At 48.6% G+C, this 16,591-nt stretch overlaps 1 protein-coding gene across 1 annotated transcript in view; it reads right to left on the reverse strand.

Moving 5' to 3' along the window:
* The window catches only part of LOC309569129 (uncharacterized protein), a gene marked incomplete at its 3' end in the record, with an annotated part of 331,735 nt that overhangs the window by 273,271 nt on the left and 41,873 nt on the right, over positions 1–16,591 (reverse strand). The window contains exons 2-3 of the mRNA XM_082274891.1: positions 14,613–14,699; positions 5,440–5,745 (exon numbers count right to left, since the gene is read on the reverse strand). Coding sequence (XP_082131017.1) covers positions 5,440–5,745; positions 14,613–14,699 — 393 coding nt within the window. The remainder of the gene's footprint in view (positions 1–5,439; positions 5,746–14,612; positions 14,700–16,591) is intronic.

Below are 16,591 nucleotides of genomic sequence, written 5' to 3' on the forward strand. Positions count from 1 at the left end.
TTGTCAGCTGCCTCTCCTACACACTCCCACACACAGAAGCCGCCGCTGGCAGCTCAGCGTGGTACCGGACCTGCAGCTGCAGAACAGGTATGTATAGCGATTTCTTCTTTACAGGGCTAGATAGATTCTGCTTAGAATGTTGCTGCAAGTAGATTTAGAGTTAATTAGTTTTAAGCTGAACTTCTACTTGAATAAATATAGACTTTTTCTCTGCAGTTTCCCTTAAATTTAATCAAAGAGCTCAGCTTGGGAATGCAGCAAAATAAACAGGATATAAGTTGACTCAGGGTAGGGGCTAGTTAAATATATATAAGTCTGCTCTAAACTTGACACTGGGCTAAGCTTTCAAAAAGCTTTAAAAAAAGCTGAAGCCAGCTAGCAGCTTGCTTAAAGTGGCAATCAGCACTCCCATTAGGATCTGTGTTCAACTTTTACAAACTAGAGCTGAATGGCAGTGTCCGGACAAGGCCATCCAGCGCCCAGGGTGAAGATGCCAAACTGCGCCCCCTTTCCCTTAGGTTTAGGGTCAGGGCACCCCTATCCCTGCAATAAACCATTGCGCCTAGGGCAGCCGACCCTTCTACTCACCCCTTGACCCGTCCCTGCTGAATGGTACTGTAAAAGCTTCAACAAAGCTTGCTCTGCAAATGCTTTGCCAAAGCTTTCTGTTCATACTGCTCTTATACAGGCTGAAGCCCGTGTGAAACAGGCCAGATGCTGTACCTGCAAAGAAGAGATTTACCTCTCCTTCTGTCCAGCCACAGGACCATGATGCAGTATAGAAAAACCTTCAACTGAAGTATCTGCAGAAACTGAAATTCCCGGAAGTGTCAATCTCCTGTGTCCCCTGTTGAAATTAGTAGTTCCTCCTGATGACCTCTACATCACTACATACATAGCAGTATACTGTAGAGCTCCTCCTTATATTTAGGGGTCAATATATAAAAAGGGTGCATGGTTATCCATCTAGCAGATATGCATGTACATTTACAGTATTCTGTGCAAATTGGGCAAAAACAGATGTTCTTTAGGCTGTTCTCTTTGCTGAATGAATGCTCTTTTATGATGGACAGTAGTAAAATACTGCATTGTGGCCACTAGATGGAGCTGAGTAGCATTTAAAATCCATACATCTTTGTAACAAGAGATACTGTGTAACAACTCTACAGAATGCTTAGGGGGAGATTATCAAATCAATATAACCAAAAGACATTAAAACAAAATACATACTGCTCAGACATAGAACAGGATATAAGTTTGTATACTGTAATTAGGTTGATGGTGCAAAAGATTCATGTACTGTTGAACATGATTTTTAATGAAAAAATAGTTTGATGTTTTTTAGAATAATATTTTTTTTTTATGTAATAAACTTTATATTTTAGATATATTTAGTCTTGTGCAGTTAAAATCCTGCCATACCTAGGGGGTAACCCCCCCTTTTTTCTTTGTAAATTCAAATAGGGATGCGGCACACAAAGGCCAACTAAATAATTTAATTAAACATAACCAATGTTTTTATGATCCTTAGCACCATCTAGTGGCCATATATGGTATTTCCATTATAAATCACTGAAAACATTCGACCACAACAGGAAATAACCAAAAAACAATTGTTTTTGCCCCATATGCACAGAACAAACGTATATGCACTTTTACTGGATAAACTGCTATGCAAATGTTGCATACACACATCACTTACAGTAGTATTAATTGTTTTATGTACTCTTCTCAATAAGGTAAACAATCACAGTAGATGTTTTAATTACTACTTCTGACAAACATTTTCTTTTTTAAATGCTGACTGCTGCCAGCTCCAGAACACTCTGCGCCACTTTGCCGAACTTCTTGGTAGACAATTGCGCATACTGAGCACGTCAGCAGGGTACTTGCAGGGGACAGTGTATGCTCAAGCAGCTCTCCATTGAGCCGCATGCAGAGGGAGGATAGAGGAACAAGGGAGTGGCTTGCCACTGTTGGATTGAATGTACCAGGCGGGAGTCCCAGACAGGAGCACACATGCAGAGGTGGCTCGATGGGATCTGGCAAGGGGATGGAGCCACCCTAAAGCTCACCCTTCCCTAGTAGAATTTGGTTAGAAAGTTTTCGTTTTAGGAATGCTGGTTCAATATTCTAATCGTTAGTAGGGTCGAACTGACATTCATTTTTGACCACAGGAATGAGCAAATTTGAGCAGGATGTAAACTTTTTCTTAGAGAAAATAATTTCTAAGTGACTGTGGTTTTCGTTCAAGAAAGTCCATTCACTCCAAAATCAAATGGTAAAAGCAAAATTTTAAAAGTACTTAAAAATAACATTTGTCAAGTCAGCAAATTTACTGATGAGAATTTTTGTACAAATGTTAGTAAAAACTATTCAATGGCTGGCTTAAAGAAGGAACTGGTGGGGAGTCCTTTTTTCTAAATAGATTGCAAAGCAACCGCAAGCCTAATACAAAAATCTCAGAGCAAAGATGGTAAGTGTTGAGGTCTACAGCACCATGAGCTTTTAACATTTCAGGGTTCAGTAACACTGAGTGGTACCATTGCATTTCTTGTTCTTCCTCAGGTTCTAGCCTCCAGACATGATCTGTTCTTGAAGCTGCTAGGACAGCCTAGAGTGGCTCTGTTATGGTGAGATTCCGGAACCTAGTCAGTCGGCTGATGTTTGGACTGTGTGGACATGTGACATGACCTGTAGAAATTTCTTTTTATCTGAAGGTTGGTACGCACTGGCTGAATTTTGATTGGTTCTACAGAAACTGGCCAATATTTTGCCAATGTGTACAGCAATCTGTCTATCAGAAGCTGGCCCAGCTTCTGTTGAATGGGCATGCTGGAAAACCAGCAGTCAATCGGCATCCGATCAGCCCTGGCAGGCAAAGACTGCGAGCGCTGACCTGTGTGTTCTGGGTATGGGGAAGTTCCCCTGTCAGAACACAAATGTTTAGCGGAGAGATCGCTGTAATAACATTGCATATGTAGCACCCTCCTAGGTAGGTGCTAGGAAAAGCATATGTGTTGCCCTGTCTGCTTATCAGGGGGGCCTGATCAGTTAGTTAGGCTGTCATTTGTTTCCAGGTGTGGTCTGTTGAGTCTTGGTAGTCTCCCCACTGTATCCAATGAGGGCTCTTGTTGGACAGTGGAGGAAACGTGGCCAATAGCACACCAGGGTTTATAGCTGTCTCAGTGGGCGAAGTTTGCCACAATGAACCCTGGGATTGGATATAAACCTGGTGGGAGGATGTGACAGAGCGTCTTTGGCGGGAAGCAGAGTCCCAGGAGGAGGCTGACGGCTGTCTCTCCTGCTGTCAGAGCTAGTGAAAGTGTCCTGAGCAGTTGGCCTCAGGGACCGGAGGTTGAGCTGGGCTGAAGAGAGGGATCCGGAGTGTTGCTGACCGAGTGGAGTTGCTGGGCAAATGTTTCCAGGAAAAAAAGTGTTGTGAGTACTCGAAATCTGCCCAGGGGTCTACCTAGGATAGGGGGCCCCTCCAGAAGGTCAGAGGGATCCAGGAGCCAGCTAACCAGTAGTTGTGGCATAGAAAGGGGGTGCCAAGTGTTAAGCCCTGAAGATAAGGGAGTGAAAGGGGGCGCCAGTATGGGCCCTGAAGCGTTCAGCAGTGCAGCAAAGAGTACAAGTAGCTACCTCAGGAAGGAGTGCCTAAGGCAGCTAAGAGAGGACTTCTTTAGTTGGAAACCAGTTGCAAGAATAGTTCAGCGTTAACCGGCATCCGGCTGGCGTTAACCAGCGTCAAGTCAGCATTGACGGGCATTCAGCCAGCGTCAAACAGCATATCTTAACCACTTTGCCACTGAGTTCCTGTAGTACTACTGCGGCAAAGTGGCTCGTTATCGTCTGACGACGTAGACCTACGTCGTCAGACACCCCCCCTTGTGGGCGGCGCTCGCGCGCCGCCGGAGGCTCGCTCCTGCTGTATTCAGTCACAGCGGGAGTCGGGCCAGGGGAAGAGCAGCGGCGATCGCCGCTGCTCTGCCCCGATCGTCGGGGATCTAGTGTGGAGATCCGCCCGCCTGTGTAAACACAAGCGGGCGGATCTCCCAAGTGACAGGGAGTGACAGATCGGAGTGTTCAGCATAGCTGAACATCCGATCTGTCCCTGGCTCACACAGTCACCTCCCCCCCACACATCAGTAAGCACCAGGCATACATTAACCCCTCCCTCTCCAATAAAATTAACCCCTTCCCTGCCAGTGTCATTTTTACAGTAACAGTGCATATATATAGCACTGATTACTGCAGTAATGTCACTGGTAACCCCAAAAGTGTCAAAAATGTCAGTCAAGGGTCCGATCTGTCTGCCGCAATGTCGCAGTCCCGCAAAAAAAAATCGCAGATTGCCGCCATTACGCGTTAAAAAAAAAAACACCAAAAATGACAGAAATCTTTCCCTTAGTTAGTAAACGCAATAACTTTTGCGCAAACCAATCAAAATACGCTTATTGTGAATTTTTTTACCAAACATATGTAGCAAAAAACAAATTGGCCAAAAATTTAAAAAAATTTTGATTTTTACATTTTTTTGGGGGGAATTTCATATAAAAAAATTTGAAAAATATTGTTGTTTTTTCAAAATTTACGCTCTTTTTTTGTTTATAGCGCAAAAAGTAAAAATCGCACAGGTGATCTAATACCACCAAAAGAAAGCTCTGTTTGTGGGAAAAAAAGGACGTAAATTTTGTTTGGGTATGGGGTCGCACGACCGCGCAATTGTCAGTTAATGTCGCACAGCGCAGAATCGCAAAAAGTGGCTCAGACGTAAGACAGCAAAATGCTCCAGTGGTAAAGTGGTTAAGTTTCTCCACCAAATTGTGCATAGTTAGGTTAAAGGAGTATCCCACTCATTCCTTCTCCCATCCAAATTCCTAAATAAATCTAAAACCCAAAGATACTGGACTGGTCGTTGTCTCTCAGTACCCACACTTGGAGAAACATGCTTAAATGTGCTGTTGTTGCTAGCGGTAACCCAGGGGGACCCATACCCAGCAAAACGGCTGGGAATTGTGCTACACATAGTTAGTAAAGTAAGCTCCTCGCGAGCCCTTCAGTTTTATCCGCTCAGCTTGCTGAGTTGAACAAAAAAAAAACCTGTTTGTTCCAGGCATGAGTTTTAAAAGGATGTCTGTAATTAGAAACTGACATCTGGAAAATTCTGGTGCACTAATAAAGGTCAAAGATATTCATGCTAATAGAGAGGCACCTCAACAAGGATCCTAGCCAATGATCACTGTCAGTAGACATCCTAAAACTGTGTAACCCCCCATTATGGGAAAAAAAACAGCTTATTAAATTCTACCCTTTTGTATTATTTGTGACCTAGCAGGAAACCATCAGATTAAAACTGATCATGCTGAGATGGCCTAAAGACTTTGGTAAACATGGGGTTGGGTTAATGTATACCATGCATAGATCACTACATACCATAGACAGTGAGATTGTAGTTTTTCTGATCTTTACTTTCGTCAGTAAAAGTTATAGTTCCCGAGTACAGTCCACTGTCCTCCAGTCTCAGCTCTCCAATCCTCAGGGATCTTCCATTATCCAGGATCTTCAGCCTTCCTTCAAATGTATCCTCAATTACAGTAAGATGATTATTTAGATAAATTGCCATTATGTGGGTTTGGAAGTTCCAGTAGACCTGTTCTACAGGATGTGATGAATCCACAGATAGTGACAGGGGGATGGACTGCTTTATAAGGCCATTCACTCTGATAGGGACATCTCCTCCTGTAAAGACCAAAAAGTTAGAGGCTTTTTTTATCCTTGACCTTAGGTGGTAGATGCTAATAGTGTCATCCCACTAACAAGGGCGTATCTAGTCTGTCTGATGTGGAGGTGCAGTAAAAAATGTCAGAGGATGGGAGGGCAGCAGGGCAGTGGAAAGGGGGTTAGCAGGGCAGAGGATGGGAGGTCAGCAGGGCAGTGGAAAGGGGGTTAGCAGGGCAGTAGAAAGGGGGTTAGCAGGGCAGAGGATGGGAGGTCAGCAGGGCAGTGGAAAGGGGGTTAGCAGGGCAGTAGAAAGTGGGTTAGCAGGGCAGAGGATGGGAGGTATGCAGGGCAGTGAAAAGGGGGTTAGCAGGGCAGAGGATGGGAGGACAGCAGGGCAGTGGAAAGGGGGTTAATAGGGCAGAGGATGGGAGGTCAGCAGGACAGTGGAAAGGGGATTAGCAGGGCAGAGGATGGGAGGTCAGCAGGACAGTGGAAAGGGGGTTAGCAGGGCAGAGGATGGGAGGTCAGCAGGGCAGTGGAAAGGGGGTTAGCAGGGCAGTAGAAAGGGGGTTAGCAGGGCAGAGGATGGGAGGTAAGCAGGGCAGTGAAAAGGGGGTTAGTAGGGCAGAGGATGGGAGGTCAGCAGGACAGTGGAAAGGGGATTAGCAGGGCAGAGGATGGGAGGTCAGCAGGGCAGTGGAAAGGGGGTTATCAGGGCAGAGGATGGGAGGACAGCAGGGCAGTGGAAAGGGGGTTAGCAGGGCAGAGGATGGGAGGTCAGCAGGACAGTGGAAAGGGAGTTAGCAGGGCAGAGGATGGGAGGTCAGCAGGGCAGTGGAAAGGGGGTTAGCAGGGTAGTAGAAAGGGGGTTAGCAGGGCAGAGGATGGGAGGTAAGCAAGGCAGTGAAAAGGGGGTTAGCAGGGCAGAGGATGGGAGGTCAGCAGACAGTGGAAAGGGGGTTAGCAGGGCACAGGATGGGAGGTCAGCAGGGCAGTGGAAAGGGGGTTAGCAGGGCAGTAGAAAAGGGGGTTAGCAGGGCAGAGGATGGGAGGTCAGCAGGGCAGTGGAAAGGGGGTTAGCAGGGCAGTAGAAAGGGGGTTAGCAGGGCAGAGTATGGGAGGTCAGCAGGGCAGTGAAAAGGGGGTTAGTAGGGCAGAGGATAGGGTCAGCAGGGCAGAGGATGGGAGATCAGCAGGGCAGTGGAAAGGAGGTTAGCAGGGCAGAGGATAGGGTCAGCAGGGCAGAGGATGGGAGGTCAGCAGGGCAGTGGAAAGGAGGTTAGCAGGGCAGAGGATAGGGTCAGCAGATTGTATTTCAGTGTACAGAGGCCATTAGTTTTTACTGTGGAGGACAGGGACCGGTAGTAGGTGAGGCAGAGTTCAGAGGTCAGTAGTAAGTGATGCAGAGGACAGATATTGCGACATTTTCGTCCAAAGAATTTTCATATGATTTTCGTTTAGTGTGTACACAACTTTCGACAGCCGATTCCGAATTGTCGTACGAAAATTCTGGAAGAGACAGACTCCAAAATTGTTCTTGTGTGGGAACAAAACAAACGATTTTCCTTTAATGTGTTTCGTTTTTGTACAATTTTTGTACAAGAAAAATCAGGAAATGAAGACTGCGCATGATCAGAAACAATAAACAACAAAAAAAGCCTTTGTCGTACGAGAATTTTCATATGATTTTTCGTTCATTGCTTTCCGATTTGCTGTAAAGAGGAAAATCGGATGATCGTTGACCCAATTTCCTTATAATGTGTACCCCACTTAACACTGGGAGGTACCTAAGGGGGATGATAAAAACAGAATCTGTGCTTAGTTACTGTATACACTGCACAAATACTGTATACTACAGTACTTGTACCTAGGTACAAAACAACATTTAGAGTGCAGCATCAGGACTAACCCACCTCATTCACATCAGATTCCCCCTTACATCAGGAATCCCCATCACAGTTCCCTCTCAAACAGAGTCCCCCTTCTACATCAGTGTCCTTCCCCTACATCGAGGTCCCAAAAGTCCTCTCCAACATCAAGTTCCACAGAGTCACCTCCCTAATATAAGGGGCCCAAGAGCCCCCCTACATCAGGGTCCCCAGAGTCCCCCTCCTTACTTCAAAGTCCCCAGAGTCACTTTCTTAAATCAGTGTCCCCAGAGTTTCCCTAGTTACATCAGGGTTACTGGGGCCTCCTACCTTACATCAGGGTCACCAGAGTCACCCACCATACATCAGAATCCCCAGAGCCCCCCCTCTTTACATCAGGGTTCTTAGAACCCCCTCCTGACATCAGAGTTTCCAGAGTCCCCTTCCTACATCAGGGCCCCCAGAACCCTCTTCCCTACATCAGGGTCCCAAGCGTCATCTCTCTTGCACTAGGGTTCCCAGAGACCCTTTCCTTACATCAGGGTCCCCAGAACCACCTCCTTACATCAGAGTTGCAAGAGTCCCCTCCTTACACCAGGGTCCCCAGAGTCACCCCCCTTGCATCAGTGTTCCCAGAGTCCCCCTTCCCTCAACAGGGTCCCCAGAGTAACCTCTTCTGCATCAGAGTTCCCAGAGCCCCCCCCCCTTACATCAGTGTCCCCAGAGTCACCTCTCTTGCATCAGGGTTCCCAGAGCCCCCCTCTTTACATCAGAGTTTCCAGAGCCCCTGCCTCCATCAGGGTTACCAGAGTCAGAAGGACAGAAACAATTAGCAATGAACACTAGCAATGACATTTATTAAAACCGTGTTCCAAATAAAAGCCTTACATGTCTAAAAAATGTAAATATGATTTGCGTAGCCAAATTAGTTACAGGATTGTCAAGTTGATGCATACTGATGCTGCTGAATTAGTCCTGGTCTTCAAGGCCAGATGAGTTGAAGGCCTGTAGCGACCGGGGTGCAGTGAAATAGAGGTACTTGTAGATTTTGTTAAGCGCTGCGCAAACTGTTGGCGCTATATAAATCCTGTATAATAATATTAATAATAAGCTGCTGAAAAGGTAAGTATGAATGGTCTGCTTTTATAGGTTGGGGCTCCTTCAATATGTGAGCCAGTGTTTACAGGGTACATTTAGGGACAGGGCCGCTGATAGGACAGTACAGCCAGTCTGGGCCCGGGCCCCATCAGTTCAAAAGGGGGGACTGGGCACCTGATGAGCAGGAAGTCCTGCTGTACTGCCTTACTGCAGACACCGATCCTCTTCTAACTTCCCCTACAGCGCTGCCAGCTTCTCCTCTTTCTCCCTCCAGCTGCACTGCAGATGGATTGGTTCTAGCATATGTGCCCCTTCCATCTGCTGTCCCTGCCCCCATGTGGGCCCCTTTGTCCCACAGCACTGCCAGCTGCCCTCCTCTCCCGCCGGGCAGCTGCTGCCGGCACATGAGGGATTTTTCAAGATGGTTATGTAATTTACGGCCCCCCCTTCCTTTCCTGAATGAATACAGTGAGCGATTGGTACCAATCACTCCTGTGTCAATTCATCAATGAAGCATAGTAAACTGTGTTTACTATGTTTCAGTTTGTGAATAAGCAGGAACAGTGGCCAGGGCGCGTTCGCCGGACTATGTGGAGGCTATGGGGGGGGGGGGGGTGGGGGGTGGCGGTGGGGTGGGGTTTACGACCCAGAAGAGGCGCCGATTGGCTGCCTTCTGGGGGCGTAACCTGGGCGCAGGTCATAGCGCTAGGACACCCCCACTTTCGTGATATCCTGACTGTGATTGGTCCAGTCTCCAGCCTGGACCAATCATCATCCAGGACATCCGATTGCTGACGTCGCAATGGGGGCGGTGCCAGTGCGTGCGTCAGTCACGCACCGTCACCGCCCGATCTCCTTCCCGCCACCCGGACCAGAAGACCAGAAGACTGAAGAGGACGAGCAGTGCCATGGACGGTTCCCGGAATCCCGCCGCCGTCAGAAGAAGAGGACTCGAGGAGAGGAGCAGCACCATGGACGTCTCGCAGGCAGCCCAGGAGGAGAGCAGGTAAGTGATTGAAGCCGACCTGTGCCCTCACCTGTACCATGCCGCCTATACCATCACCTATACCATGCTGCCTATACCATCACCTGTGCCATGCCTATACCATCACCTGTGCCATGCCTGTACCATCACCTGTGCCATGCCTATACCATCACCTGTGCCATGCCTATACCATCACCTGTGCCATGCCTCTACCATCACCTGTGCCATGCCTATACCATCACCTGTGCCATGCCTATACCATCTCCTGTGCTATGCCTATACCATCACCTGTGCCATGCCTGTACCATGACCTCAAAGTCACGCAATTTTTTTACCGCGTTTTTTGCCGCAAAGCAATACCTATTAAATTTTTCTTTTTGCGCCCCCCAAAAAATTTTGAGCACCAGCCGCCACTGAGCAGGAAGCCTTGGAGTGCTTCCCATTGATTCATCTGTGCAGCTGAGACTACAGAGAAAGGAATGATAAATCTATGTCCTCCGTCAGTTTCGTACAGGGGAAGGGGGCCCTGTCATGTAGGGTGTATGGACCCCCGTGATTTCTAACAGCAGCTCTGTTTAGGGATACATTAAGGTCAGGTCCTCACCCACAGCGTGGTCACTGGACAATAAAGAAGCAAAACATCAATAAGTGATCCACTCTGCTTTCCCCTCTTGTCTGCCCATTCCCTGTAAGCACATGTGCATGCAGCATATCTTGATTGGCAGTTAATGTTGCCCCTCCATTTCCCAGTCTGAGTGCTGCTGTGCACAGGATGGCAGCAGATTGATATCAAGACATATTCAAGTACTATTTCTGGTTGCATGTGCAACATATGTACAATATAATTCAAATATATTTAAACCCAAGAAGAAACATGTAATATATTGCAGCTTACCAGTCCTTAGCCTTAAAAAAAGAAAAGGAATATATCCAGTACATCTTCAGCAAGCAATTAGGGGTGGGAAATTCATTTATAAGCGTGGTCTAGCAGGATAAAAAAAAATGCAGCGTAGTTTAAATTACGTTAAATAATGGGCGTGGCTTAAAGGGGGTGTGGTTAGAGTCTGAGATGACTTACATAGTGGAAAATGTGGTAATATATAGGGAATGTAGGGAGGGCAGAGGGTTGGGGGAAATGGAGAAGAGGAGGGGTGAGCAGAGTTGGGGGATGGAGAAGAGAGGGGGGGGGGTGAGCAGAGCCAGGGTGGGGATAAAGAAGAGGAGGGGGTGAGCAGAGTTGGGGGGATGGAGAATAGGGGGGTTGAGAAGAGTTGGGGGGATGGAGAAGAGGGGAGTGAGCAGAGTTTGGGGGATGGAGAAGAGGGGGGTGAGCAGAGTTGGGGGGGATGGAGAAGAGGGGGGTGAGCAGAGTTGGGGATAGAGAAGATGGGGGTGAACAGAGCTGGGGGTGGAGAAGAGGGGGGGGTGAGCAGAGTTGGAGTGGGGTGGGGATGGAGAAGGGGGGGAGGGGTGAGCAGAGTTGGGGTGGGGATGGAAAAGAGGGGGAGTGAGCAGAGTTGAGGGGGTGGAGAAGAGGGAGGTGAGCAGAGTTGGGGTGGGAATGTAGAAGAGGAGAGGGTGAGCAGAGTTGGGGGGGGGTTGGAGAAGAGGAGGGGTGAGCAGAGTTGGGGTGGGGATGGAGAAGAGGAGGGGTGAGCAGAGTTGGGGTGTGGATGGAGAAGACAGGGGGGGGGTGAGCAGAGTTGGGGGTATGGAGAGGAGAGGAGGGGAGGTGAGCAGAGTTGGGGTGGGGATGGAGATGAGGAGGGGGTCAGTAGAGTTAGGGTGGGGATGAAGAAGAGGAGGGGTGAGCAGAGTTGGGGTGGGGATTTAGAAAAGGGGGGGGTGGAGAGGGGGGGTGAGCAGAGTTGGGATGGGGATAGAGAAGAGTAGGGGATGAGCAGAGTTGGGGGATGGAGAAGAGGGGGGTTGAGCAGAGTTGGGGTGAGGATAAAGAAGAGGAGGGAGTGAGCAGAGTTGGGAAGATGGAGAAGAGGGGGGGTGAGCAGAGTTGGGGGGAGGAGAAGGGGGGGTTAAGCAGAGTTGGGGTGAGGATAAAGAAGAGGAGGGAGTGAGCAGAGTTGGGAAGATGGAGAAGAGGGGGGTGAGCAGAGTTGGGGGGATGGAGAAGAGGGGGGGTGAGCAGAGCTGGGGGGTGGAGAAGAGGGGGGGGTGAGCAGACTTGGAGTGGGGTGGGGATGGAGAAAGGGGGGGGTGAGCAGAGTTGGGGTGGGGATGGAGAAGAGGGGGGTGAGCAGAGTTGAGGGGGTGGAGAAGAGGGAGGTGAGCAGAGTTGGGGGTGGGAATGTAGAAGAGGAGAGGGTGAGCAGAGTTGGGGGGGGGAGTTGGAGAAGAGGAGGGGTGAGCAGAGTTGGGGTGGGGATGGAGAAGAGGGGGGTGAGCAGAGTTGGGGGGATCGAGAAGAGGGGAGGTGAGCAGAGTTGGGGTGGGGATGGAGAAGAGGAGGGGTGAGCAGAGTTGGGGTGTGGATGGAGAAGAGAGGGGGGGTGAGCAGAGTTAGGGGTATGGAGAGGAGGGGAGGTGAGCAGAGTTGGGGTGGGGATGGAGATGAGAAGGGGGTCAGTAGAGTTAGGGTGGGGATGAAGAAGAGGAGGGGTGAGCAGAGTTGGGGTGGGGATTTAGAAAAGGGGGGGATGGAGAGGGGGGGTGAGCAGAGATGGGATGGGGATAGAGAAGAGGAGGGGATGAGCAGAGTTGGGGGATGGAGAAGAGGGGGGTTGAGCAGAGTTGGGGTGAGGATAAAGAAGAGGAGGGCGTGAGCAGAGTTGGGAAGATGGAGAAGAGGGGGGTGAGCAGAGTTGGGGGGATGGAGAAGAGGGGGTGAGCAGAGTTGGGTTGGGGATAGAGAAGATGGGGGTGAGCAGAGCTGGGGGGTGGAGAAGAGGGGGGGGGGTGAGCAGAGTTTGTGTGGGGATGGAGAAGAGGAGGGGGTGAGCAGAGTTGGGGTGGGGTGGGGTGGGGTGGGGATTGAGAAGGGGGGTGAGCAGAGTTGGGGTGGGGATGGAGAAGAGGGGGGTGAGCAGAGTTTAGGGGGGGTGGATGAGAGGAGGGGTGAGCAGAGTTGGGGTGGGGGTGGAGAAGAGGGGGTGAGCAGAGTTGGTGGGGATGGAGAAGAGGAGGGGTGAGCAGAGTTGGGGTGTGGATGGAGAAGAGGGGGGGGGGTGAGCAGAGTTGGGGGTATGGAGAGGTGGGGAGGTGAGCAGAGTTGGGGTGGGGATGGAGATGAGGAGAGGGTCAGTAGAGTAAGGGTGGGGATGAAGAAGAGGAGGGGTGAGCAGAGTTGGGGTGGGGATTGAGAAGAGGGGGGGGGGTGGAGAGGGGGGGTGAGCAGAGTTGGGATGGGGATAGAGAAGTGGAGGGGGTGAGCAGAGTTGGGGGATGGAGAAGAGGGGGGTTGAGCAGAGTTGGGGGATGGAGAAGAGGGGGTTAAGCAGAGTTGCAGGGGAGTAGATAAGAGGGGTTGAGCAGAGTTGGGGGATGGAGAAGGGTGAGCAGAGTTGAGGGGGTGGAGAAGAGGGGGTGAGCAGAGTTTGGGGATGGAGAAGAGGGGGTTGAGCAGAGTTGCAGGGGAGTAGAGAAGAGGGGTTGAGCAGAGTTGGGGGATGGAGAAGAGGGGGGGTGAGCAGAGTTGAGGGGGTGGAGAAGAGGGGTTGAGCAGAGTTGGGGGATGGAGAAGAGGGGGGATGAGCAGAGTTGAGGGGGTGGAGAAGAGGGGGTGAGCAGAGTTGGGGGATGGAGAAGAGGGGGGTGAGCAGAGTTGGGGGGGGAGCAGAGTTGGGGGTGGAGAAGAGGGGGAGAGAAGAATTGGGGGGTTAGAGAAGAGGGGGGTGAGAAGAATTGGGGGATTAGAGAAGAGGGGGGTAATTAGGGTTGGTGAAGGGGCGGGTTATGAGCAGAGCTGGGCTGTCCCGTGCTGCTTGGAGGGAAGACGTCGGGACAGGTTGGTGGGGGACAGGCACACAAAAGTTGCTGCATAGGACAGTCAGCAGACAACTTTCTATGTTCATTCCCTGTTCAACACCGTGCCCCCCTTCATTAAGCCAGAGATCCACTGCCCTTCAGAAGGCGGTCACACCCCCTCCCTGTGTCCTAGTCAATTAGACACTGCAAGCCTCACAGGCTCCGCTTTCTGAGTGTTGTTCAATCAAAGTGACATGATTTGAGCTGCTGGGGGAGGAGGTAGGGGGAAGGATAGACCAACAATCAATGTTCTGTGTCTCTTGGGACCCCACCCAGCAGCACCTGAGCTCCGACCTCACTCACTAGTACAGCTGTCCATGACAGAGGCGGAATTTCGGGAATTTTGCCCGGGACATCGGTCAGATTTCTGTGACTGTCCCGAGCAATCTGTGACTGTTGGCAAGTATGCTTTCAGTGCAAGGAACTAAAAAAAACAATATTATCAGCCTTTTAGCTAGCTTCTGTGAACTACAAAGCAGGGGGAGGTGTTTGTAGCCCAAATCAGAAAAGCAGCCTAGAGTGACAACACTGCTCTTCCATAGACACAGTATAGTGAACGTTGTCACCTTAGGACAGGAAGTGTGGGAAATGAATGCAACCATCGCATTCAAAGATTGGCAAATACATTTTTTTTTTACTTTTGGGTTTCAATACACTTTACCTTGAAAAATTCAGAACCTTTAAATGTATTTTAATTGCTGTTGGGAGTTCGGCTTCAACCAAAGTCTATAATCACATGGTAATTCAAGAGAATGAAAGAATACAGAGGGCTCTCTGCATTGTACTCCGTGCTGGTACAAGGCTATCCAGCGCCCAGGGCAAAGATGCCAAACTGCACCCCCCCCCTTATCTTAGGCTTAGGGTCAGGAAACGTATATGCCTGCAATAAACCATTGCGCCCAGGGCAGCTGCTCCTCCTGCCCACCCCTTGTCCCAGCCCTGATTGTACTTACCTGTAACCAGTAGTGAAGGAAATATGGAAAGGACCAAGAAGAGATCAGGCAGATGTTTCATCATTGTCTGTAGAATGGAGTGTGACACTGAAGGACAGAAAGCAAGAGAAGAAAAATAAATGACTGCAAAAGAGTCGTGCTTGGAAACCACAGCTTCTGCACAGATGCTATTAAAAACCCACAACTGCTGCTGATGTCCTAGGAGAAGAGGACTGTGCATATCTCAAAGAGATCTTTTTACCAGCAATCAACTAATTTCTGTTGACAAGATGTGGTCTTAAACCACTTCTGGACCGTAAGGTTTTACCCCCATAATGACCAGGCCCTTTTGTGCGATACAGCACTGCGTTACTTTAACTGACAATTGAGCGGTCATTTGACACTGTACCCAAATACAATTTTTTTCCCCCAAACAGAGTTTTCTTTTGGTGGTATTTGATCACCTCTGCGGTTTCTATTTTTTGCGCTAGAAACAAAAAAAGAGCGACGATTATGAAAAGGAAAAAAAATAAAAAATTATATTTTTTACATTCTGCTATAAAACACAGCCAATATAAAAAAAAAATGTATTTTTTTGTTCCATTAATTTAGGCCAATATGTATTCTGCTACATATTTTTCATAAAAAAAATCCCAATAAGCGTATATTGATTGGTTTGCACAAATGTCATAGCGTCTACAAGTGATTTAATATTTTTATGGAATTTTTATTTATTCATTTTTTACTAGTAATGGTGGTGATCAGCAATTTTAAGCGGGACAGCAACATTGCGGCGGACCGATTTAGACATCTAACTGACTTTTTGGGGACCAGTGATATTATTACAGTGATCAGTGCTAAAAAAAAAAAAAAAAAAAAAAATACACTGTTACTGTATTAATGACACTGGCAGGGAAGGGGTTAAAATCAGGGGTAATCAAAATTTGGTCATAAGCAATTTTTTGGGACAAAAGAGTAAATCTGATATTGTGGTTCTTTATTAATTAAAATGTTATATTGAGTGGCTTCTTGGATTGCAACTGTTATAATGCTTGTTAATTGTCCATTGAATAATAATAAAGAAGAAAATTTGTAAAAAATAAAATAAAATCAGGGGTTATCAAAGGGTTAAGTGTGGGCCTAGGGAGTGCTTGCTGACTGTGGGGGGGAGGGGGGGGGGGGTTCACTGATTGGGGGAAGACAGAGATCCTGGTTCCTGTTTAGCAGGAACACAAGATCTCTATCTCGTCCCCTTGCAGAATGCCAATCTGCCCTGTTTACATAGCTGTTCTGTCTATCTTGGGGATAATCGCGGGTGGCCGGCAGACATTGAGTCTGCCGGATCCATTGGTTGACCTCCCCCCTAGCCAATCACGGCACAATCGCACCTCTGGCGGTGGCGTAATGGCGCCGTCTAGTGGCTATTGAATGAAACGACAGACAGGCACCTAATTTCGCGCAATAGCACCACTTTGCTGCAGTATATATGTGGCGGCCGGTCAGCAAGTGATTAAAGGGTAAGTCCACCTTAACAATAAAATCTCTACATCTACAGGCATCCACAAGCCACACTAACCTGAAAAGAAGAAATCGCTATACATACCTTTTGTGAAGCCACTCTGGTCCGGTCCCACGCTGAGCTGTCAGCGGCGGCTTCGCGGTGGAGGCGGGAGCAGAGGAGGCAGCCGACAATTTAAGCCTCAGAGTAACTCTAAGGGTGACGTCACTTACCATTCATTTCCCAGCCTTGGCAGCTGTGTCCTCTGCAGAGCTTCCACCACTGGGAACCAGACCGGAGTGGCTTCAGTAAAGGTATGTATAGCGATTTCTTCTTTACAGGGTTAGATAGGTTAGTCTTAGATTGTAGATGTAGTGATTTTAGTGTTAGGGTGGACTTTCCTTTAATTTTTCAACATTTTCATATATTCAGAAAATGTGAACTGTAATTTAATTTTGGCTGGAGATGGACTTTTGAAGCAAAGTGCAAGTAGGAAAAAAAT

This window comes from Pelophylax lessonae (assembly GCF_965119305.1).
Source record: "Pelophylax lessonae genome assembly, chromosome: 13".
NCBI lineage: Eukaryota > Metazoa > Chordata > Amphibia > Anura > Ranidae > Pelophylax > Pelophylax lessonae.